Source organism: Chinchilla lanigera, unplaced genomic scaffold (genome assembly GCF_000276665.1).
Source record: "Chinchilla lanigera isolate Chin_1 unplaced genomic scaffold, ChiLan1.0 scaffold00058, whole genome shotgun sequence".
NCBI lineage: Eukaryota > Metazoa > Chordata > Mammalia > Rodentia > Chinchillidae > Chinchilla > Chinchilla lanigera.
Genome location: NW_004955459.1, coordinates 5,455,245 through 5,482,068, shown reverse-complemented (window position 1 = coordinate 5,482,068; position 26,824 = coordinate 5,455,245). Strand labels below are relative to the sequence as shown.

The 26,824-nt window shown below is 36.6% G+C and overlaps 1 protein-coding gene across 1 annotated transcript in view; it reads left to right on the top strand.

Annotated features, from left to right (window-relative positions):
* Nucleotides 1-26,824, top strand: part of Cntnap5 (contactin associated protein-like 5) — an 809,758-nt gene that overhangs the window by 640,283 nt on the left and 142,651 nt on the right. The window contains exon 14 of the mRNA XM_013521091.1: nucleotides 15,570-15,726. Within this exon, the coding sequence (XP_013376545.1) occupies nucleotides 15,570-15,726 (157 nt within the window). The remainder of the gene's footprint in view (nucleotides 1-15,569; nucleotides 15,727-26,824) is intronic.

Here is a 26,824-nt window from a genome sequence, read left to right as displayed (position 1 = left end):
TTGCTTTGCTACCTTCTGCCTCGGAGCCAGCCAAGTATGGACTGAAACCTCCACAAACTGTAAGCTAAATAAACCTTTCCTTCCTTCATTTTGGGCGTTGGGTATTTTGTCTCAGCAATGAGAGAAAAGTAACCAAGCACACATGGAGTATTATTTTCCATCCTTTGACTTTCAGTATATGAATTTTTTTTGAATTAAATATATTTCTTGTATGCAACATATTATTGGATCATGCTTCTTGATACATTTTGCTTGTTTGTGACTTTTGATTGGTGAATTGGGGCCACTGATGTTGATTGCTACACTGATAATGTATTGACATATTTATGTCATGTTATTTTCCTGTTAATGGCTCCCCTTACTTTTTCCCCTTCCTCTGTCTAATTGTTTCCTTTTCCTAGTAGATTGCTTCTGTTGGTGTTCATGGTGTTATAGTCCTTGTTTTTTCTTCCTAGAAGGAATATCTTCCAACACATTTTGGAGTACAAGTTTGGTGGTTATAAATTTCCTCAGCTGTTCTTTATCATGGAAGTAGCTTATTTCCCCATCAGTTTTGAAAGACAGTTTTGTGGAGTATATCAGTTTGGGTTGAAGACTATTTTCCTTTACAGCTTGAAATCCTTCCCTCCAAGCTCTCCTCTACTTGGGTGTTTGTTCTGAGAAATCAGCTGTTATTTTGATGGGCTTTCCTTCATAGCTGATTTGTTTCTTTTCCCTAACAGCTTTTAAGATTCTCTTCTTATCTTGTATTTCTGGAATATTGACAAAGACATGCCTGGCTGTAGAATTTTTTTGGTTGTGGCCAATTGGAGTTTTATATGCCTCACTTAATTGTATGCCAAATTCTTTTTATGGGGAAGTTTTCTATCATGGCATCTGTGAACAGGGTTTTTTTAAATATCATATATGCTATCTTTTGCTTTTTCAATTGACTCCAATTAATCTTAATTTATTCTTCTTTGCCTTATCTAGCAGCTATTGTGTTACTTTCTCATGGTATCTTGCTATTGTTAAGAAATCTTTCTTTTCAGGATTGCTAGCTGCAAGTTTGTCTTCTATATCTGATACCCTATCCTCACTTTGGCTTCTCCTGCTTGAATAATTTCAATGGAATTTTTATTCACTTTGATATCTGCTTGAATCTGCCTTATGGATTCCATTTCTTTCCTATGCTGAGCATTCATGGCTTCCATTATTTTCTTAAGCCCCTCTATTTTCTTTTCTGTATCTCCTCTAGAATCACTAAGCATAGTTTTCATTATGGACACCATCTCTGCACTTATCTGAGAAATTCTTTATTTGATTTTTTTCTAGAGCCTCATTCATTGTTTTGTTGTTACCACTTTGAAGAGGCCAGGTGGGTGGTTTTCAGATTGTCCCACCACGTTGCCCACTGGATTTACCTTTGGAGATGTTTGGGGTTACATCATGATTAAGTGTCTCCTCATTTTCTTTTATTTCTTTTCTTTTCTTCTTTTTTTAGTTTAATTCCTGGGGTGATGTTTGTAAATTGCCTATAGATTTTTTTTCTAGTTGTTAGAATCCTTAGAAAATGACTACTTCTCCTAGTTATCTTCCAGATATAGCTGGTTTGTGGTTTAATTTTTTGGCGCCTGTGTGGCTCAGCCCCTGGTATTTGACACTGTGCCAGAGTATTTTCAGTGACCCTTAGTCAGTCTCAATCTTGGTATTCCAATAACAGGAGGAACAGCTGTTTAGAATGATTATGTCCCTTTGGGCTATAGTGGTACCAATAAAACTAAAATAAAACACAGCCTAGGAAATGACAAACTAAAGTAACCATTAATTTGCTACCTTTAACCATATGAATTGGATTTGTGGTTATATAACAAAATCTAAAACAAATCAGAAAATTGTATTCAGTATACAAGTCCTTAGTATGTCAATTTTGCCCTCAGGGGTTAAAATTTAAAATAGGTTAGGGTGAAAATACAGAAGTGGAAGAAGAGGAAGAGATTAGAAGGCTGGAGGACAAACAGGGATCACACTCACTTTGGGAAACTGGTGCAGAAGATTGGAGGCAGAGAAAGAAGAGATAAAAAGAACTAAGCAGAACCACAACCACAAAGAGGCTAGACACCAAATTAACACTCATATAAATACAAATTCAAACAATGAAGGAGTAAGAAAAAAAAAAGAAACCAACAAACAAAAACAAAAATAAACAGAAAGCAAAAAAACCCCACAAAAAATAGATAAACTAAATTCAAACAAAACTACAAAAAAGAGAGAGAGTGGAAACAGGAAAAGAAGAATAAACAGAAAATCCAGTCTCAAGTTTGTCTTTTCTGTCACTGGTAACCAATGTATGGAGACAGCATCCCTATCCCTATTGATCTATCCTGAAAAGCTAGCAAATCTGTACCCTGTAGCATGTTGCAGCCATCAGTGCACCTTCCACGGGCCTGAAGCCAGCTGGGAGATGCTTGATAGAGCCAGAAGCCATTCTGAGTTCTGAGGTCTACCTGGCTCTCTCCAAAATGGTTCCTGGCCAACTGCTTTCTAAATCTGGACTACTGAGCCCTCAGCACTCACCAACAGCTAGCACAGTCCTTTATATCTTGTGTTCCTCTCCACTGCTGCATCTCTCCTTGGAGGCCTTTGTGGTTGCTAACCCTCGCTGTGTGTCCACAGGTTTGGACCAATTCTCTTGTGTAGTGTTTCCCTTCTCAGGAAGAAGGTGCTATTGGGTACTTCCTTCTTCTTTGCTGATGTTTCTCTCTCTACTCTCTCTGTGGGCTTCAATTAGCACCTCATTTTCTTCCTGGGTCCAAGGTGCTCACTTTCCTCCTTCGTGTCTTCCCCACATTGCTATAGTCCAGTATCTGTAATGCAACTCACAGAGAATTTTTTCCCTGCAGCTTAGCACTCTGCCATCTTGCCCCTCCCCTTATATCTTTGAAGTATGCTGTTGATGTTTTGATTGGCACTGCATTGAAGCTGTATATCTGTTTTCAGAATATGGGCATTGTTACAATATTGATTCTTCCTGCCTAGGAGCAGGGGACATCTTTACATTATCTGATGTCCTCTTCAATCTCCCTTTACTTAGTAGTGTAGTTTTCACTGTGGAGGTCCTTCATTTCCTGTGTTAATTCCTAGGTTTCTAGTTTTTCCTGATGCTATCATGAATGCTGGTTTTTACATGATATCCTTCTCATTGAGTTCATTATTGGTGTATACTAATCCTATGGATTTTTATATGTTCATTTGGTATCTTGCTACACTATTGAAGTTGGTTATTAAGTCTAAGAGTTTTGCAGTAGAATTCTTTGGATCTTGAATGTACAGTATTATGTCATCTGAAAATAATGATAATTTGAATTGTTCATTTCATATATGTCACCTTTTATTTCTTTCCCTTTCCTGATTGCTGTGGCTAATGTTTTGAGTAAAAGTGGTGATAGTGAGAATACTTTACTTTCTCCTGATTTTAGAAGCAATACTTTAAAATTTCTCCACTTAATATGATGTTGCCATTGGCTTGTCATAAGAAGCTTTTGTCAAATTAATGTCTGGTTCTTCTACACCTGTTTTCTTCAAGGTTTTTTTCATGAAGGGATGTTGGATTTTGCCTAAGGAATTTTGATATGATCATGTGGATCATGTGGTTTTTGACTTGCTTCTGCTTATGTGATGCATTACATTTTTTGATCTGCATATGATAAACCATCTTTTCATTTCTTGGATGAAATCTACTTAGCATGATGTGTGTTTTTTGATGATATGCTGCATTTTATTTGCTAATGTCTTATTGAGAATTTTTGCATCTATGTTCATTAAAGAGATCAGTCTGTAGTTTAATTTTTGTCTGGCCTTGGAATTAGTGATGCAGGCTTCCATAAGTGAATTTAGAAGCAATCCATCTCTTTCATTTTCTTTGAAGAGCTTGAGGAGTGTAGGTGATATATAGCATCCTTAAAAGTCTAATAGAATTCAGTAATAAATCCATCAGGTCCCTGGCTTTTTAAAATTTGTATATTCTTTATTACTCTATCAATTTCATTGCTTATTGTTGGGTCATTCTGCATTTTTATGTCTTATTTTAGCTTTAGTAACTGATATAAATTTAGGAATATATCCATTTCGTCAAACATATTTAATATTGTGGAATATAAATATGCATAGTAGTTAATCAACAATTAGATGATATCTGTTGTGGTTTAACTTTTTTCATTTGTAATTGCATTGAATTTAGTCTTTCTTTTATTTGGTGTGTTTGGCTAAGGGTTTATCTATTTTGTTTATTCTTCAATGAGCAAGTTCTTTGATTCATTAATTCTTTGTATTTTTGTCATCTCTATTTCATCGATTTCCATTCTAATCTTTATAATTCCTCTCGTTAATTTGGTTTGGGTCTTGATTGTAATTGTTCCTCAAGTGTTTTAAAATCCATTTTATGGTTATCTACTTAAACTTCTTCTGTTTTCCCAATGTGAGCATTGATTATGATAAATTTTCATCTCAGGACTGCTTTCATAGTATCCCAGAGGTTTTGGTGAGTTGTACAGTTACTGATATTAACTTTCAGAAATAACTGTTCAATTTAACTTTTTAATTTCTTTCTTGATTTTTCTGTGATCCATTTTTTTAGGATTGTGTTAGTAACTATATTTTCCATGATTTCTCTTGTCTTACTTTCTTTTTTCATTGCACAGTAGTCCATTAATACACCTGAGAATGTTTCTGGTTCTTTTACATTTACTTAAGCAGCTGTTGTGGATGAGCACATGATCTATTTTGGAAAAAAGGATGTGTGCTGCAGATATACTCTGTAAATATTATGTTCATATATTTAAGGGTATGGTTTGAGTCTGATATTTTCATTAATCTTTTATCTATTTGATCAGTTATTGCAAAAGTGGTGTGATAAGATCTCTCACTGAGATTTTGTTAGTATTTGTTTAATCTTTTATGTTCCATAATATTAGTTTTAGGAAGATAGTTTCTCCAATAATTGATCTATATTTTTAAGTATTATCTCTTGTTAGATTGTTTCCTTAACTAGTATGTAGTGACCTATTTTTTCTCTTTAAATCAGGTTTAGCTTCAAGTTAATCATGTTTGAGATTAAAATTGCTACACTTACTTGTTTGGGGATCTGGTCCATAAAATATTTTGCATATTTTGATCTCTGATCTTTATTATATTTTTATATTAGAGGAGTTTCTTGAATTCAATAGGTTGTTGGATTCTGTTTTGTAATTCAGCCTGCCAATCTCTTGCTCTTATCTTTTTTTGAAATTTTTGAGGTGAATAAGAACATCAAATGCACACTAACAGGATCTACACAAGATCAAGACAGAAAAGGAGCAGCGACATGGCAATGAAAAACTAAGCTCCCATATATGTTTGGTGACCTTCTTGTTCCAAATTAAACTTTATTTTTACTCTCATTTTTCACCTCCTATCATTATTTTTCTTTAGTTAAAACTAATGTATCCTAATACATTTATTTTGATAACAGGACTAAACCTAAAACTAAGTAGCACATTAACACTAATGTGCTACTAATCTGTAGTGTTATCAAATATGAATTCTTTAAAAATAGTGTGAGGTGGCCTGAACCTTTTGAGTAAAGTTCAAAGCAATGATGCTCAATTACTCCATGTAAACTTTGTCACTTGTTGAGTATGATAGAAATAGAATGCCTGGACTTGGACTTTCAGAGTGTCTGGGAGGTCCTCATGTATTTTTGCTCTAGTCAAATGGTTGAGGGTACACTTTGAGAAACTTGGATCTCAGATTAGAGAGACAGGGGCTGAGGATTTGCTCAGCAGCAAAGCGCCTGCCTGGCAAGCGCAAGGGCATGAGTTTGAATCCGGGTATCGGAAGAAAAAACGAAAAACAAACAAACAAAAAATAAAATTAAAAAGACATCATAATTGCTTCCTGGTTATGTAATTAGTCTGTTATTAAGTAGCTATTGATGCATGTTATAACAAGTCAAGTAAATTTTACTTTAAAAAAATAATGGTAGTTACTTGAATATTTCTATGGTAGTTTTGGGGGTATTTTTGTTACCTTGTGTCTTTGAACATAAGTTAATAGGCAGACCTTTATAACTGGGGAGATACTGAAGGTAAGAAAATTACCAAGGAAATTGGGGATATCACTCAATAAAAATCTGCAGTGTTGCAAATGCAGAGGGTGTTTTGTCACTTTTTACTACTGTAACATTGATTCAAGGAAATTGCTCTGAGGACCGAGGCACCCTTTTATGTCTATATATTTTTGCGTTTTATATATTATAGGAAAATATTATTGAGATTTGGAGCCATATGTTCTAAATTCAAATTTTCTTTTCTGTGTGATTTTAGAAAAGTTGTTAATTTTTTGTTAGTTTCCATTTCAGCTGTAAAATGAGAAGGAAAAACTTCACAGAGTTTTTAAAAAGGTGGCTCATCTAAGTTGTGTGAAACTTGTTTTGAATGCTAATGGGATGGTAGAACTATTTTATTTCACTGACTGGAAAGCATAAATGGTAGATGTGTTCATAATAAAAATGACTTTAGATTTTCCTCCAGAGCCGTGCTTTTCTTTAAATATTAGTCATTCTCCCCTTGACTTTCACTTACTGCTTGAATTGTATTGCAAATTTATTTCATTCTACTTATATTAAAGCCATTGTTTAATTTTTTCCTACAACTTGTGAGATGATGATGATGGCCCTCACTGCTGCTTTGTTCCGTACTTCCCTGACTTACAAATGAGCCCCCCTCTGGGAGAATGTTTGTAAGTTGAATCTGTGTGTAAGTCAGATCAGTGTTTAAGTTCCACAGTGTGAGACTTACACACCTTTGACACCAGTGCACAAGGTAAAGCATTAAAAATCTAAAAGCACATACAAAAATATTGTAAATAAGCTATTGCTACTTTTACAGTTACCTTAAAATGGTGAGGGAGACGGGTTTGTTACCTCCATGATTTGTTGGCATCTAGGAATGTTTGCAATGTGAGGTCCATTTATAGCTGTGGAAGTTCACAATTTGAATGTTCATAAGTCGGGGATTCACTATATTTTATTTTCTGGTCAAGTATCTTTCTTATTACACATTTTTGTGGCACTTTGTTAAATATATGAATGAACTGCTATGTGAACATTTTATGTATAGTTGTTTCTTATTACACATTTTTGTGGCATTTTGTTAAATATATGAATGAACTGCTATGTGAACATTTTATGTATAGTTGTCTGTTCTGGCCCAAATTTATATAAACACTGCCTAACGGCAAAATAGACGTCCTCTGGCTTGGCCCTAACTTGAAAAGATACTTGATGTCTCCAATGGTAGCATAAGATATTAACAATAAGAATATAGTCATGCATCAATCAGTGACAGGATATGTTCTAAGAAATGTGCTATTTGGTGGTTTCATTACTGTATATCAAAGTCTATACTTTACAAACTAAGATGAATTCAACATCACCAGGTGACTCAATCTTTATGGTGCTATTATTGTATATGTATGTGACAAAAATGTCTTCCTGTAGCACAGGACTATCTGTATAGAAATTAGTGATGTCTTAATCATATATGTGAGGTGATCAAAAGTACAATGAACGTTTAGATTTTTAAAACTATGTTATAGAGCCAAAGGAGGTAGTGTATGCCTGTAATCCTAGCACTCGGGAGCCTGAGGCAGGAGGACGGAGGACTGCTGTTAGTTCAAGGTCAGCTTGTGCTACATAGTGAGTTCAAGACCAGCCTGAACTATGTAGCAAGATCCTGTCTCAAAAGAAACGTGTTGCAATGACAGAAACACCACCATACTCCTCCAAAATACTCCCTTTTGTGGCAAAAATACTAACATCCTTCTTGTCATTTTCTAAAGCAGTTCTAGAAATTTGCTTTTAAAGGTATCTTTATAAAAATCTGATCAAAATATAGTAAATGTTGCTTCTTAGCGCCACTCAGCAATGTTAAAGACGTTAATATTTAGGCTTGTGTATCTGATTCTTTTCATTTAAAAGTAAGCTTGTAAGATTTTCCTGTAAATTCCTGCATCCATTTTCCTGTAAAGAACTAAAATTTTGCTTTCTTTATAGGAGGGTAGTATTCCACTGTGTATAAATGCATCTTCTTTATCTACTCATCTGTCAGTGGACTTACAGGCCCTTTCAAGATCTAGCTATTCCGAGTGGTGCTGTTATAAACCTGGGTATGCGTGTATCACTGTAATATGTTGTCTGCAACTCTTTCAAAAAGATACTCAGAGGATGAATAGCTGGGTCAAATGGAATTTCTATTTTCATCTGTGAATCTTAGTATGTTCTTAGCAGGTTGAAAAGTAACCCTGGGTGTACAGAATTGAGCTATGCTGTGTACAGTCTTAGGGGACTTAAGGCTCAAGCCCAGCTTTTTTCTTAATTACTTTGTAACTTTGAACAAGTGATTTAACCTTGGTCAACTTCCTCATTGTAGATCTTCAGAAAAATGTCAATATTAAAAATTTCTATTATTTTCTCCCACAAAATCTTCTTGCAAGTAGAATCATTTAAATCACATCATGCTATCTACTTCTTTCTGTAATCATGGGTGATTGCTGTGATATATCCTATAGGACTTTCCAACCCATCTGTAAAAGACCCAGTGAAAGTGACTTTTATCATTTGTTTGGATAGGCAGTATCATTAATCTTTTCTGTTGCTCCCTCTCTCTTTTAAGTTCACTCAATTAAATAGACAGAAGATAACAATGAGCAACATTATAAAAATGTTAATTCCTAATGTCATTGACTGGCTCTTAATCACACTATTAGACATATGCTCTGATTTAATGATCCTGTCCAGCAAGCCGCAAGAACAAGATTGATTTTGATGAATATCTGCCATTATTTTCTGATACGGATGAAGTTGTTTTTCTGCAGAGTTAAATGTTTCCTCGGGTGTGTTATACTATTTAGAAAAAGTAATATACAAAACACTTTCTTTAATGGAGAGAATCTCATTTCCTAACCCCATATATTGATGATATGCATTTAGTTCATACAGTGAAATATTTGGCTGTAATCACTGGTAATTACTTGGCTTTGGAACTTGAGTGGAATCATTTTGCACTCTTATGTTTACACCCACAATGCTCAGCTATGATCAATGAAATAAAATATGTTCAGTGTGTGCAGAAATCTCATTAATCCAAATAGTTCTTTTCCAAAGAGACTGTGATAGAAATGAGAAGCCCTGACTTTGTCACTTTGCTTTCATAGACTCCTTTCCAACAGTGCTGTTTGTGGCAACCACCTCCTCTCAGTGTCTGCTCTGAGCCACCATTTCCATGAGACCTTCCAAGCCTCCTGTACAAAATCAGACTTTCCCACTCCGAGCTTGTCTAGCATTTTGTTAACCTTTATCTCTCTCTGAGTTCTATTATTCGTAGTTGTATAAATGGCCGTCTTCTAAATATGAGCGGCTTTAGGTCAACAAAAGTCTATTGAAATTTATATCACTGTTGTGTCACACCATGACCTTTCCACACATAGAATTAAGAAATCATTGAATGCAATGACTAGATGTATAATTTATATCATGTTATTTATATTATTTTGTGAATTATTTATTATATATATGCATATATAGGCATATAAGTTTTGATCTCACATCTTGCTTGGGTGAAAGCTGTGAGGAGTAGTGCCAGATCTGGCTAAAGGCAGGCTATAGTTTAATGGTCATCCATGGGAATTGCTTCTGTAAAATTCCAGGAAGAGTCTCTAAGTGAATGCGTGGTCTGTAGGAGCTGCTGTCTAAAGAAATGAGACAAAACCATCACCACTGTGGTAAGCTACCATATAATCTACAGAAAGAACCAAGCACTGTGATGAAAAGGGCAAAGACAGATGTGGAGGGGGGGGGTTCCACTGCATGTTCTTAGGGCTGAGCTGAAGCTCTGGCTGAGCTTCTGTAAGGGGAATGAGGGAGAGGAAGAGGTAGCTGCAGAAGGTGTCAGGATTACTTCAGTGATATCTAATGCACAGGTGATAACATTTATTGGTGGGAAGTTAGAAAATTAGAGGGATAAAAAGAATTGATGCCTCCTTTTGTTTCTCTCATCCATGAGCATATCTCTATTTTATTAGTATTTTTTGTAGTACTGATTACACTCATTGTGGAGAGTTAGTGCATGTAGAGAACACCTCTTCAGTCTTCCTTCAACTTCTTTCCCCGCTCCCTCCAACATCCTCCATCCCTTGATCCTCCTTTCCACTTGAGGGTGATCTATCACCCCACTTCTTTTTATCTATTTTTATTTTGTTCTTTATACTTTGGTTTCTTATATAAGAGGAATAAGTGAGAATGTACTATTCCTTCTCCTGCTCCTTTTCCTCCTCTTTTCCTCTTATTTCCCTTTCTCCTCCTTCTTCTCTTTGTCCCTCCCACTCACAATTCCATCCAAAACTCAAATTGCCTGTATAAAATATTTTACAATGTGCAGCTTTGTATTTCCATCTTCCTCTTCCTCATGCTTGAGAGCTCTTTTCTGAGTCTGTAGTGCATGATTTTCCTGAAAATAATTTGAAAAATAAGGCCCTATGGTTGTTAAACAGAAATAGACAGTGCCGTGTGTAGAAAGTTTCAACAGTAGAGAAAGAGTACAGACCTTTGGATTTTGCCCCCACACTGATCAAGAGGGAAAGAGCATCCTTGGGTTGAAGTGAACTGAAGAAAGTTCCCAGAGAGTGAGATTGATGGACAAACCTGTGGCTACTGCCCACACTCAGTCTGCTGTGCCATGTGGGTTAAATAATGGTTTTGCAAAAAATGTTCTATTTTAACTTGTTTGTCACATACTGTAGCCACTTTAAAATTCAGGGAACAATTTATGTCCTAGGAAATTGACATAAAACTTGAGAAAGCACTCAGGAAAACATTAAAATGTTTAGTTTGTTATTTTTGTCTTTCTTATTTGTGATTACATGTATTGATTTATATTAAAGTATTTCAATGTGATATTTCCAGGTAGGATACAGTGTACACTGATCGAATCCTACTGTCTTTATCTACCCTCTCTTCCGGACTCTAATACCCTCCCCAACCTCCATTAGTTACTATTCTGCACTGAGTTGACTTTTTCGTAGCTTCCACATGTTAGAAAGAACATGCAGTGCTTTTCTTTCTATGTCTGGATTATTTCAGTTAACATAATATGTAGATCTCACATATGATCCAGCTATTGCACTTTTGAGTGTATCTCCAACAGAAATGAAATCAGCATACAAAAGAGATACCTGCATGTCTATTTTCATTTTGGCACTATTCACAAAAGCTAAGTTTGGAGTCAGCCTGGGTTCATCAGCAGATGACAGCATAAAGAAAATGTGATATATATCACAATGGAGCATTATTCTGCCGTAAAGAAGAGTGCAGTCTTATTATTTACAGCAGGAAAAAATGGAACAGTGATTCTCCTATGCACAGAAATGTCAAACCTGTTCAGAGCTGTTTCCTTGAAGCTCAGGGTGAGGAGGTTGTATGTGTGCTAGATCAGAGATGTTTATTAATCACATTGTCATTATTTTAGTGTATATAAGAAATCTCCAGCTAAAATTTCCCTGCTTATTTTTCATAAATTAAATTCACCCATTTATATTTTGCTGAAAACCCGTATCCTTTTTGCTAAAACCAAAATACAGTGATACAACATAGGGTTTATCTCCTCAGGTAAGCATCTGCTTATATTCCAATCCTAAGTTTGAACTTTCAGCCATGTGGCCTTGAGGCAGCTCTTTCACCATTCTTTGCTTCATTTTCTTTAATATTAGATGGAGAATACTTATAGTTTCTTGGTAGGATTCAGGGATTCAATGGTTAAATAGATGAATATATGAGGAACATTTCGGAACACTGTCTATGAACTAGAACATACTCAGTCATGTTTCTATTTTCACTTTTACCCACATAGTAAGCTTGACTGATCTTTCTTTTGGTGATATAGAAAGAGTATACAAGTAAGGGACAAATGATCATACTCTATGGTGGTTTACTGTGCACACTCTAAAGCTGATACTTTTTCAGGAGGATTCTTATGGGGGGCTTTTCCAGACTTAGTTTCTACGCATGAAGTCATATAACAGTAATCCCCAGTGCATAAACTTCATGCATATTAATGAAGTTCCATAAGTGTCTTTCCCATATCCTATACACTTACTGTCAATCAGCTTAGGGTTCTTTTGCTAGATTTGGATAAAAATTGTGAATCAGCATAGCACAGCTTTGCTAGCAGTGCTGGTGACGTGAGATAATGCTGGGTGCAGACATTAACAAGCCCGCTTCTGGAAATTTCCTCTGCCGGCCGTCACCTTGGATGCAGGCTTGTGTGGAGCACCATAGGTCCACTCCACCAGGTGAGGGTCTATGCCACTGCTGGCTGCTGGTCTTCACTGACTGTTGGTCTCTGGAACTTTTCTGTGATGAAGGCTGAATATTTATTGCTCTCTCTTTTGAAACAACCTCTCTGGCCACAGGATAAATATTCCAAGTACATTTACAGAACCTTTGTGTCCATACTTCACGAGAAATAATTCACAACTCTGTCTACAGTGTCACCAAAGTGAGTCTGTTAACAGGCCCTGCGGTGCACCACAGTGGGGTTCCACCACAGGAGGGAGCCCTCCTAGACTAATCCCAGAGGTGACTGGGGATACCTCTTATAGAGCAGCTGCAGGCATGTGTCCATGAGGGGCAGGGGTGAAACCAGGGAATATTCTAGAATATTATCTGTGAGTGTTGGGTATATAAGTAAGGAGCTCAGATCCCTAAGTCCCCGGCTGGGTGTCCCCTCCCTCCTCCCAATAGGCAAGATGCTGAAGTGGTGGGTACAGGGAGGGTGCCACACTGACAGCCTGGCTGTGCTCATGTTGGAATGGAGAACGGCAGTGGCAGGTGGATTGCCAGGGAGGACACTGAGGGAAGTAGTCCCAGTTCACTGGGGATACAAGGGAAAGGAAAGGAAAGGAAGGGGAGGAGGAGGGGCATCACAGCCCTGGGACAAGCCACATCCTGCTGCAGCTACGTGGTAAAAATGAGAGTCATCTGTCTCACACTAATGACCTTGCCCACCCTACAGGGTCTTGAGGACAGGTACCAGGAGGTCCTGGTGTGTTCTCCCAGCTCTCTGTGTCCTCTGCTCTTCTCTGGTCTCTGTTGTGGGATTCCTTATGTACAAGTACCTGTCTCCTGGGGTTGTGTATGGAAATACTATTTCCTTGCTAAGGAGCTAGCCTCTGAAATCTTGGATGGATAACACACCAAACAAGAATTGGCAAAACTTCTAGGAGCAATATATCCACCAGAAGTTGTCAACAAATTGGTTGTCCAGAACTTAGGCCATTAGTAGTGATGTTATTGCTGTGCTTACAGCATCAGGGTAGTGTATGATTAAAAATAAGCTGCAACTTGATTCTGGGATCTATTCTCTGTGCTGTGGATGAGAAGTTCTGATGCTGCTGCAGGAGAAAGAGAAGGCGGATTTCTTCCCATTCTCAGACCCAGGGCCAACAGTGGTAAATGTATTCAAATAATATGCACTTTATTCACCTTGTGTTATGAAGACTCACACTCTGGCATGATCCACTTAAGTACAGTGCTGGAAGCACTCTGTGTGTTAAAAAAGCCGTCAGCCCTCTCAGGCTACAGAGAATGGTTCACCTGAACAGTGACTTAGGAAGGAAAAAATTCGCTTGAAGTGTTCAACCATGATTTACTATTATTTGAAACTGAAGAAATGTATTTGTGGCATCATTCTGAACAAGGAGACACTGGTTAACAAACATCTGTAACTAGATTTCTTGCTTGGAAGATAACAAAAGGATGTGGTCTATTTTAGGCAGGTGCAGTGTTAAGCCGGAATGAGGTTAGACTTTTAGCCTGTCTGCTCTGATAAGCTGCATCCCTAAAATAACTAAGCTTTTCATAGAACCTTCATCATGTTCTTCTCATGACCTACAAATTTTTGAAAATTCCCAATTGTCTTTCTTTCCCTCCTTGCCACAGTAACTTTCACAGAGGTTGCAATTCAGGGAAAATTAGTGCTATTTGTATGGAGGCATTGTTTTACATAACTTGGACATATAATAAAATCCTGGCCAGGCAAAATTCCAATCTTATATCATCTTCAGACAACTACTAATTAATTATTCTACTTTAAAATGATAACTTATAAAAAAGGTGTCTAATTAAATAATTCTTTAATTTTTAAAATGAGCGTATTTCAGTCATCTGTTATACACCACACAGAACAAAATGAGTAGCAGTCACAGAAGTGAACCCACATCTACCACCATTCAGTGGAAAAGTGTATGTCATGCTCATGTCTATCTACACCTTTAGTTTAGATAAGTCTCATTCTCTGAATGATGATTTTTTTAATTTTATTTTTAAAAAATAGTACAAAAAAAGAACAATAGCAAAATACAAACCAAACAAAGAAAGCAAGGACAGTAAACATGATAAGGGGTTTCAAAGCAAATGATAGGGATTAACAGTGGCTGTTATATTACATATTGCTGTCTTCAATGGAGTTGCTCAGATTAATAGATGCAAAAATAGAAGATTGATCAAATCATTAAAGGGAATAAGAAGATAATTTTAACCTACTGAAATATTCTTAATCACAAAAGAAATGTAAATGTCTGTACTAAACTAAATTTTTTAAAGAAAGAAATTAATAAGAACAAAACTCAAAACTAGTTTTCTGTTAACAATATGAACTGTAAAATAGCAGGTAGAATATTGGCTTTGTACAAGGTAAAAATGACCTTCAGTAGGGTGTGTCAAATGACCCACACATTGTTGGCCTTTAAAATGCTGTAGTTTTTTTCCCAAATCTATAAACCTGAAATTTCATGTCTTTGTTCGTTTTATTTCCAAAACACTATCAGAGCATATTGTTATCCCAACACTGGTGGAATCATGACAAAAATCAATGGGAGATAGGTGGGGGTCCCTCTGTCTTGAGCCTGTGCTCTGCTTTACATCTTAGGCTGCACCTTTCTCATTGTCCACCAGGGACTGAAGACCAATGTTAGGATCATTCTGGCTGTGTTGGTGTTTTGTCTTCGGTAGTTGTAAGGTGAATTTTTAAATGCATATATATATTTTGCTGTTGCTGTTAGTGCAAAAATCAGTCTGATCCCTGACTGTGATTCCAGGGACTGGAAGTTTGTGGCCCTGCCCGCAAACTGTGTCCCTGATCTACATTCAATGACATAAAAACATCAATGAGAATGCTACTTAATTTGTGTGTGTGTGTGTGTATGTGTGTGCACATTTGTGCATGTGTGCATATGTGTGCATGTGTGTGTAAATGTACAGATATACAGAGACAAATGGAGGGGAGAGAAAGGAAGCAAGGAAGGGAGGAAGAGAGGGAAGGAGGGAGGAAACAGAGCAAAAGGGATAGAGGGAAGGGAAAAGAAGGAAAGAACACATTGTCTCTTTTGAAAGAATAGTGTTTTGAATAAATATCTTCAAGATAGTTCATCTCAGTTTCTGTGACATCCGCTGTGATTTTAGTTTGCCCCTGTGACCTATGAAATGTCTCATCTTTCAGATGGAACCCCATTTACCTGGTGGATCGGGAGATCCAATGAAAAGCACCCTTACTGGGGAGGTTCTCTTCCTGGGGTCCAGCAGTGTGAATGTGGCCTGGAGGAGCGTTGCCTGGATATTCGACACTTCTGCAATTGTGATGCTGACAAGGATGAATGGTAATGAGAACCCCAATCTTTCTGCAGGAGTGAAGGAAGCACACAAGTTGATGCATGAAATTTCCCCAAAGAGAAAGGGATGTAGATGAGAAATTCAATATGAACTAGGACTCCGCGATGTCTGTGACTGTTTGTAATTTTGGAAATGGTCGGTTCTCCTGCTTCTAGGGCCTTTAGTGAGGTTTGGACCAGAAGGCCTGTGGTTATCACATCATGTCCTTGTGTTCTCAGCACCCCATTTCAAACAAATATTCTAATGCAGCATTAAGTGTTGAGATTCAGCCTGTGTTTCTCTAATGGTTAGAGCAATGGTTAGGTCTGAGAAAGAGATGGATAACAATGTGTAAGTATACAGATACATTGTACATTTTCTCTATTTCCCATTGAAATTTTAGTCCCTTTACTACCAGTAAATACAGTGAAGGGCGTGTATATCTCCTGATAAACTTAATAAGTCCTCATAACAATCTTTGCATTCTTTTTGACTTTCTGACTTTTTTATCTAGATGAAATAACTTGTGTCAAATGTCACACATGTTTATTTTGTAACAGATTCATGATGTGAATTTGGGTCTATCTACAGACAGTCTCTTATATTCTTCAAACTCAATGTTTCTATAAAGTGAAATTTAGTTTTAAGTTCTCATGCCCATTACATCTATGTTTCCTTTGTCTTTCAGCTAAACTGTTCTTCACTGACTTGATTATGAAAATATGCACAGAACATTTCCACACATGCTTTGCTTTTATTTAATGTAAAGCTTTTTGGTTTTGTTTAATGCAGTTTTGCTTGCTCCATTATAATTTTAAGAATTCCTGTGTCAAATTGCTCTCAGCCCATGTAAAATTTCTTTTGAGTACAGCAATTTTTTTCACTGTTCTATTGTTACCAGCAGGGACTGAACTATAAGGTTGATGCAGAAGTTCAGTTCAGCAAAAAGAAGTAACAAGTCTTGAGCTACAACAGGTTCTAGAAAAAATAGAACACAACTTTAAAATACTATAGGGCTGTTTGGTCCACAAGTCAGATCACCTGGGTGTCTTCTCACCCTGTGCACTTCGTATGGGTAAAATCAGGTGAACTTGATTGGAGGAAAATTGCACCCTTGTCTTATTTGAATCCTCTACATATCCTGCAGTGTATTCTATCACAGCATCCTGGATCCCCTCTAGTCAAATATAATTTGGGTCCTAATAGAAGACCACATCCCTGTTAACATTATATCTCTCTAGATCTGTTTCTGAAGCAGTAGACATTTAATGGTAGTTAATTGAACAGGTAAAATCAGAAAATCTATGGATTGAGAAATCATCATAAAATAGTATCTATGAGCTTGTGAGATATGTGTAAAAAATTTCACATAGTCGTGTCATCAGGATACCATATCCAAATTCTCTGTTCCCTGAAACCTAGCTCAGTTATGACATATGATTGAAAAATACAAGGAACATTTAAATAATAAAAGATATTACAGTGAAAGACACACTGTCACTAGTCCCATTCAAAATACTGTCCTTCATTTGTAATACACATTTCATCATTCTTACCACTTTAACAGTTCTGCAAGTTCTTCATATCTTTAGTTGCATTATCTTGGCTCAATTTATGTACTGAATTTATGACTCAACTCAGAACATTCACCTTTTATGGTCATTTTGTCTGTGGAGAAGAAGCAGAAGTCACATGGTAGAAAATCCAATGGAAGAGGACACAACATAATGTTTTTATGATCCTAACTTTCCATTTCATATCACCCATCAACAACAGGCACTATATTTTTAATCACATCTCATAAAGAAACAAAAATGAACTTCCACAACTACTTCAGAGACTAGCAAGAACAATAGAATATTTTGAAGTGAGGGGGAGTATTCTGAGGACAATTGATGACAATGTGTCTTTTACTGTAATAATTTTAAAATGTAAACATTCAAAATATATTGAGCATGCCTTGAATTTGTTTGACTCAGAAATTTATCTTGAAAGTGAATAATGTTGGATATTATTTGGAAATTTATAGTTGTAATGGAAACTTCCTTGCTCATGGTGTACATAGCTTATTCAGGAGGTTGGGTGCAAGGTAAAAGTGCAGAAAAGGGGAGGTTATTTTTTCTTTTTATATGGTATTTTCTTACTAAACATTGCTTGAATATCTCTGATTCTCAGAAAGCAAATAACCAGGCCTTTATTAATACACTGTGAAGGGGAATGGGAATGTTGGTATCATCACAGATAATCCAGTGGAAGTGCCTTGTGGATATATCTAGATTTTCCCCAAAGCCTAACACATAGGTAGAGTTTCACAGAGATGGCTGAGTCTAGGGTGTATGAGCTGGAATTAGATGTGTGATGCTGGGATTAAGAGTGCTCTACCCTCAATATGGATGGAACCACCTAAAGGGCAGGTAGTGTGGGTAAAATACAAAGGCAGGCTTGGTTGGGGCTGCCATTGACTCACTGCTTTGCTGCTTTCTGCCTACCAAGAACTGTTTCTCTTCTATGATGCCCCTCTGCCATGCCACCCTGTCTTAGAGACAGCCAACTATGGTCACAAACTCTAAAAAAATGTGAGCTAAATAAACTTTTCCTCTTTTAACTTGGAGAATCAAATATTTTGTCTTAGCAACAAGAAGAGTAACAAGACAAATTTTCTACCAGAAGTGGGGTCCTTGCTGTGATTGTACTTGACTGTGTAGTTCAGCAGTCTTTGACACTGGCTTATGGGAAGAGTTTGGAAAGGTTTCGAGGTGCTGATGGAAGAAGAATCTCTGTAATGCTTTAAACTGTACTACATAGAAGGTTCTGATCTATACTCAGAAGACCAGAATGGTGACAAAAAAGGCATCAGGAAAAGACAAGGCTCACAAAGTTTCTGCTGGAAAGGACTGCATGGGCTATTAGACTCTACACCGTGTGTGCTATGCTTTAGCAGAAAATTTGTCTGCATTTTGCTTCTGTCCAGAGACTGCCTGAGAATGAGATTAAGGACAGTGGACTAATTAATCTGGCAGACAAAATTTCAAGGCAATCTAAAGCTGAGGTGATGGCAGAGCTACTGTTGGGCACTTTTAGCTTTTAGACATTGAGAATCAAGACCAAAGAGCCCATCCGAATGATTTAAAACGTTGTGAGTCTGGCCAGAAAGGAAGCTTTGGTAAAATTGCAGACTGCAAAGATGGAGAAGGGGAGAACTTGACTGCTGAGAAGGAACAGGTGAATAGAAAAGATGGCCTGAGATCATCCCAAGAACTAGTAGGACTCAGCATTTTCAGCCTCAAAACTGTAAAATTGAAAGACTTTATTTTGAGAAAATAGCCCCAGGGCACCATGATCCACAATGATGACAACCTAGAGAAGTTGTTCCTTAGGATTTTGTTCCTAGTCCTTAGAATTTCATTCCTTAGGATATTGTTCCCAGTCCTCCAGACAACACCTGTTCAGCCAAGACAGAAGGAAGAGTGGCTACTGATCCAGCTGGTGGAAGACCTTGGCATTGTCCATGTGGTGCAGGTTTTAGGTTCATGTAGAATGCAAGAGTTGTAGGATCAAGAAGTCTTCAACCCAGATTTTGGAAAAGGCTACAGAGGCCAGGCAGTGTGCCCCTGAGGAGGTAATGTGTAATGCTGTAAGTTTGAAGCTAAAAGGGCAGTGTAAGCTCCAGAAGGTTGAAGAAGCCGGGAGAGTTAGCAGATCATCTGAGAAAAACTGCAGTGAATGAGCAAATCTGCCCAAAGAAAGAAGCCCTGGGAGCTACAACCACAGGAAGTACCATAGGAAGGGAGCCACCTAAATCCTTTGAGTTCACATCTTGCCACACAGACTGTTTACAATGCTGGACATGGAATTATGGGGTTAAATGTTTGCCCTGCTGGATTTTGGTCTCGCTTTGTTCCCATTCATTTCTGCCCTCCTCTTTGTACCTTTTGAAATGGAAATGTCTATCATAATTCATTGTGTGTTGTAGTGTTTAACTTTCTTTTCATTTGCACAAGAGCTGTCAGTTAAGAGTCTGTCTGAAATCTCAGAGGAAAATTTAGATTTGGACTTTTCAGCAATGCTGAAACTGTTAGAAGTTTGACAACTCTTAGGAGATAGACTAAATGCATGAGGCTTTGTGGATAAATGTAGACACAAACTGTAATATTCTACACCTGGTCCCCCAAAGACTCATGCACATTTCTTTATGCCAAAGGCACTTAGTCCATCTCCTAAGATATGTGATTTACCCCTCAACACTCATTTAGAATACTGTGGGGCAGCCGGGCATGGTGGCACACATCTGTAATCCCAGCACTTGGGAGGCTGTGGCAGGAGGATCATTGCAAGTTCAAGACCAGCCTGGCCTACAAAGTGAGCTCAAGGCCAGCCTGAATTGCATAGCAAGAACCTGTCTCAAAAAAAAGAAATACAATACCATGGAGCAAAGTCTAGGTGAGCAAAAATCAGGAAGTTCCTGATGGAGTAGAGTTCATGAAGGAGTAGAGGATGTGACTGTGATTTAACTCCTCTAGATTTTACTTACTGCCAAAGGAAAACTCATATCCTGTGATAAATGGTTTTGATGAATAATTTGTTATAGAAGCAGTTGTGCACTCTAAGTCATGTGGCATGTACTCCTTTAATTACCAATCCAGTGCTTGTTCTGTGTCATCAGAAGCATGCCCAACACAGTCCCTAACATTAGAACTCTTGTCCTGGAGAAGCCCACAGGTCAGTAGAGAAGAAAATGCCAGGTAATCATACATGGATCAGTGGGATATATTTGGTAACAGAGACAGGAAATTTTGTGCAAGGAACTGGGACATATCTAGCATTGGAAAGTCAGATTTTGAAGAAAAGCAACAAAGTTTTGAAGAACCATAAGTTAGGCAATGAGAAAAAAGTATTGTGCAAGAAGTGGGAAGTTGTATGCTCACACAGAGAAAAGCAAAATAATATTAAATCACTACTTCTAAAAACCACATACACATTGGTATGATTGTGGTATAGCTTTTATGGGAAGCTTACAGATGAACCTTGGGAGGAAGTTAGAATTTGGGTAATGAAGCTCTTCACATGAGAATTATCAATGAACTAGCTTTGTCTGTGCAAGGATTGTGGAATGTAGTGTACATTTAGCCATGCAACCTGGTAGAAGCTTGTAGAAATGACTCATTACTAACCTACCCAACTCTATTATTGACTACAAAAAGGAACAGTACAAAATCTGAACAAAGGTGAAGTAGCTAATCAGATTCAGTGTTCTTTTACCCTCAGTTTTGGTCAAATACAGTCAAGCTGCCTTTCCACATACTTAAAATTTTTGTTTCAGATCAGCATGTACCTTTTATTATCACTAATGTTCTGACTACCTAAGAAGCCTCATACAGTTTTGCGTGATGAAATACCCTCAATTTGATCAGAAAATAGATTACTGAAGCACCTAGTGGGGGAACAGTTTAGTGTATTACAACTCTTAGATAATATTATTCCTTAAAATGTTGCCATTCACAGAAGTGTTCTTTGTGTTTTATATATGGTGTCTGACATTTAAATTCCAACATGCCTTGAAGTTGGTTTTATTTTCTTTTACCCAGAAAAGGAAACTGAGTCTTAGAGATGGTTAACAGTATGGCTAATGCCTCTTGACCCAGGGAGTGGAGTTGGTATTCCAGAAGAAGTCAAGGACTCTTTTACTGACTACATAAAAAGAGCTTCTAATGTTGGGATTTTGAATCATTGCCAGTCAATGAAGATGCTAGTGAAAACTCTCCCAGGATCGCTCACATCATGTCACTATAGTATGCATTATTCTTTCGGCTAAATCAGGCTGCTCAGGGAGCCTCTGGAAACTTCTAAGCCTCTGATTGATAATTCTTTATTCTAACAAACCTCTGTAATTGAATAACTTACTGTCATAAGTCTCAGTGAGACCTATGCAAATGAGGAAAACTGGTGTGTGTTGGGAAATTGGGTGAAAGAGAACTCAAAAGATAGAGGTATGTGTTGGGAGGGATGTCAGCCAATAAATATAACCAGAAGAACATTTTTTTTCTTAGAAAAGCTACATTTCCTCTTTAGAGTAAAAGGAAGCCACCTCCATATCTGAATCAAGCATACAATTTTTCTTTAGCATTTGCTGGAACCAGCATCTAACCAAAATTCATAGATATTCAAGGTTCTTGTGTAAAATGCCTACTATTTTTATAGAACTTATGTGTAGTCTTGGATGCACTGTTAATCATCACAAAATTACTTATAATGCCTAATAAAATGTAGATATTCTGTAAGCTGATGTTATACTATAGTAGGGAATAATGGCAAGTTTTCAAGAAAAGTCTGTATTGTTCAGTTTAACCACAAATTTTATTTATTTTTATTTTAGTGTAGTGCAAGTAGATATAATAAAGAAAGTATGAAAGGCATTCTTGGTACTTCTAATAATCGTTATTTCAGTATGCACTATAATCTTTAAAGAATGGCCAAGATACTACTCAGAGTACTAGCCACAGGGAAAAAAAAGCTCTGTTAGAGAGAAGAAACAATGAGATAAATGTCCAAGACTTTCTCTTCAATGAATGAAGAGAAATGAATAGTATAAATGAAACAAATTAGCAAATAGTTTAATATATTTTGAAACAATGAAATACTTAATTTGAAGAAGTATTTGGACTTCTCCTTACTTCATATTTTTGCACTCTCTCTTCTCTCTCTCTCTCTCTTTCTATATATATATCATCTATATCTAAATCTATATCTATCTATATTGATATTGTCTACATACCTTTCTCAGAGTTAGTTATTATATTACAAGGCTATATGCATACCCGTGTTTATTTTATGTCAGAAAAATTTATAATGGCTACATTTTAGAAATAGTGTAGATATCCATCAACAGATAAATGAATAGGAATTGTGCTATGCGTATATGATGGAGTACTATTCTGCAATAAAGAAAGATAAACTTGAAGCATTCATAGGCAAATTAATACAACTGAATGTAATTTGAAGTGAAATAAGTGAAATAAACTAGACACACTTTAAAAAAATATTTTCTATATGTAGAGGTTTGAATCTTAAGATACCAAAGCTTTGAAGTTGAAGAGTTGACTGTACTTCGGTAGTAATTTCTCAAGGATTCATGTCTCAGTCAAAAAACAAAAAAAGAGCACAGTTTATTAAGAAAGAACGAGAATGAGAGAAATGAAAAAACATAGCTATCTCACAACTACTGACTGTTTGCCTAGGAACTCTTCTTGTACGTAATGATACAACCTATAGGAATCCTCACAACTAAGACTTTTCTGAAACACCTACTGGACGAATGGACTGATGGGAGAAAGAGGGAAAACTCTGAGAACTGCTCCCAGAGATAGCCCTCGAGATAGCTCAGGGAGTGTGGAGCTGTGTGCCAGGTGGAAAGAGGTCTTACAGGTGGAAAGATGGAAAGAGTGGCTGGGATGTGCACTGGAGAAGACAGGGCATCATGCAAAGTGTGCTGCTGCTGCTGGTGCTGTCCGAAAGCCCTTGCCAAGACCTTCTTCATCAAGGTTGCCAGCATGCACAAAAGGGCACATTTTTTTATACTAGACCATTCTTTTAATTATTGCATAATAAAGGGCCAAGGTTTTTATTTCATTCTTCTGTGAGTCTATTGTGTTAGTTTAAAGTGATCAGGCACAAAACAAAGAGAGAAAGTTGATGTAGGGTTTAATTCTGGTCATCTGATAATCCAATGAATGAAACTCAATGTTCTTTTTCTTCTTAAAGAATAGTGTGTTTTGGGGGCACTTGTTTTTAACTATATGGAATCCTGGAGCATCAACCTACTGTTTAACTCTTGATTCCACTTCTTCACTGGAGAGATTACTTCATGAATGTTGCTGATGAATTAGCAATGGGTAATGAATCCTGTCACACAAATTTTTATTTCTTTTTCTTTTGAAAGGCCATGGTCATTTTAGGGTTCACTGATGTTTGTCAGTTTTTCACAGTGTTACAAAAAATCCTTACTGAATTTAACATAAATATTTTTCACTACAGATTAATTTCCTCCAGGCTATCAAAAGTAATTGTCGGGGCTGGGGATTTAGTTCAGCGGCACAGTGCCTGCCTGGCAAGCACAATGTCATGAGTTTGATCCCCGGTACCGGAAAAAAACAAAACAAAACAAACAAACAAACAAAAACAAACAAACAAAAAAAAACCAAAACAAAGCAAAAGTAATTGTCTTTCTCTGCCTAGATTATTTTAAATATTTTAATGTCCTCCAGGTCCACAATGGAAGGTTTTCTTACTTTGTTTAAAATACAGTAAGATTTCATTGTGTATATGTACTGTACCACATTTTCCTTATCTGTGTGTCCATTGATGGCCACTTAGGCTGTTGTTGTGTGAAGTACTAGGTGCATATATGAATTATTTTGATTTAGTCCTTCCACAGTTAGCACATATGTCAAAACAAGAAATATACACAGTTCTTATTTGTGAATTAAAAATAAATTTTTAAAAATAGAAGTGACTGTCATATTTTAAGTTTTTTCTTTTTCTATAAATCTGCTTTCAAAATTGGCTTTTTCTGTGCAAGTCCGTGTATAATGCAGAAATCAGGATTTTGCCCTGCATAAGAGCACCTTTTTTCCTTCCCCCAGACTTAGCGACAGGAACTGAGGATGTCCAGGGATAAAGGCTTGTGCTTTCTTCTCACATAGGCCATTCTCTGATCATTCACACCCTTGGTTCCCTCAAAATCTCTACCTCTGAGAGTCTCACCCTGTGTGCAGTTAGGATGTCGCTTACCAAGTTGTACCCTGAGGTGGGGTCTGATCTGTATCCTGCAGAAAAGAAAGCACCTCCTCCAACACATGAAGCTCTGTCCTTCATTTAAAATATAATATCCCACGATATCTACTTGTCATCTTTTATTATTCTTGAACTTGTTTATGAGCCATTCTAGTTTGAAAGTGTCATTTCTCCAAACCAGCAGGAATTATGAATGAGTTACCTATGTGGTTCCTCTGTCTCTGAATTCCCACACATATTTAGCGATGTAAACAGCCCCAGTACCTGTGTTGAGGAGAAGTGTGCTTGGTGTGGATGGGCCAGGTGCTGCATGCACTAACTGCTATATGGGGGAGTGGAGACTGAGTGTGTGGATGGGGTTATCTGCTTTCTTCTTGGCTAAATCTCTTCTCTGTAAAGTTTTCTTTATTTTCATTTAACTCTGGGAATGGAATTTGGATTCTAACCCTACTATGCAAGTACTCTGCCCCTGAGCCACACCTTCCGAAACGTCTGCTATTTTATTTTATTTTATTTTATTTTATTTTATTTATTTTATTTATTTATTTATTTTGGTTTTTCTCCAGTACCGGGAACCGAACTCACGACCTTGCGCTTGCCAGGCAGGCGCTTTGCCGCTGAGCTAAATCCCCAGCCCCTCGTCTGCTATTTTAGTCGTTGAATTGTCCCTATAGTGTACATTCTGGAGTCACCTGACATTGATGATTTACACAAGTGCTCTTACTATGTGGTTTTGAGATTTTTACATACATATTATTTTGTAGTGGGTCTGAGTTAAGAAAGTGGAAAGGCATTGCACATGCAAAAAAGGGAAAAATATAAAATGAGGAAAACATCTGTAATACAAGCACTCCAGAAGTTTGAGCCAAGCCTGGACAACTGAGTTAGCAAGACTGGGGCTCAAAAAATAAATAAATAAAAATAAATAAATATATTGCTCATTCTCTTTTTAATGGTTTGATCAATGTTGCATTCTTACATCTGGTATTCTGAGCAACTTGACTGAAGATAACCTTACATAATATAAAATCTACTGTTAGTTCCTATCATTTTGTTTTGAAACCCTGTATCATTTTTATTGTTTTTGCTTTATTTTATTTTTGTCTACATTATTATTTTTAAACAATCTCTTTAAAATATCTCTTTAAAATAAATAATATAAATTAATTAATTAAATAAACATAAATTTTAAAAATTTTCGAAAAGAAAATTTAGAAAATGCTGGGCATGTAGTCCAGCTGGATTTAAACCACTCTCCCAAAATTGTTTAGAAAAAGGAAAAATATCTTACAACCATAGATTAGAGATTTAAAACCAAAATGTCATATTATCCTTTTATACAATTCTAGATGGAGTATAGTAACTCTGCCACTTATGAATGAAATCCTTTCCACATTTGTAAGCTGGATTTCATTGTAAGTGTGACAAAAGTTTTGTACACCTTTAATACAAATATGTAATGTAAAATAAAAGCACACACACAAATACTGTACATAAACATTTTTACTTTTATAGTTACTTTAAAATGGTAGTGCAGTACAATACAAATGTAAGTAAGCTACTTTTATTTTTAGCTACCTTAAAAAGATAAGGTAGACACATGAGCCAGCTCCAGGATTTGCACACATCTGTGAAAGTTCATAATGTGCAGTTCATTCCTATCTGTGGATGTTTGCAACTTGAATGTTCATAAGTCAAGGACTTGCCTTAAAATAGTTGATGTTTTGTCAATGCTGATGTCAAGGGTTTTTTTTTTTTTTTTAACTTATTCAGTGATGTGACCATCCCATCATCTATTTGGAGAAAATATGCAATATGAACAATTTATGATGCCCGCATTCTGGGAAACAAAATATATCCAGAAAATTATCTTTTTTATGCTTGTAAAAAACAAAGCTTCTATTACATCAGTTCTCTGACAAATTCTACAAATATACTACTGTGAAACTGTCATGAAGCTCTACATTTAAAATTTACAATATTGTATAATATAGAGAACCAAAAATAACATTAATATTAAAGTGTAGTATTTGTATTTATATGTTGTATAACACTTTGATTTAGACTATTGTTATATTACAAAATATTATAATTTTAGTTTAAAATGCACCCATAGTTTGGCTTCTTTTTAATTTACCTGTTTAACCACCAGCTATGTAAGTCAACCTTTCCATTGCTGGGACAGAACGTCTGATATGCAATATGCAAAATGAAAGGATTTCATTCAAAGGATTTCATTTACAATAGGAAACATTTTATTCGGCTCACTCTTTCACAGGGTCATTCCATGGTTGGCTGTCTCCAAAGCAGAAACAT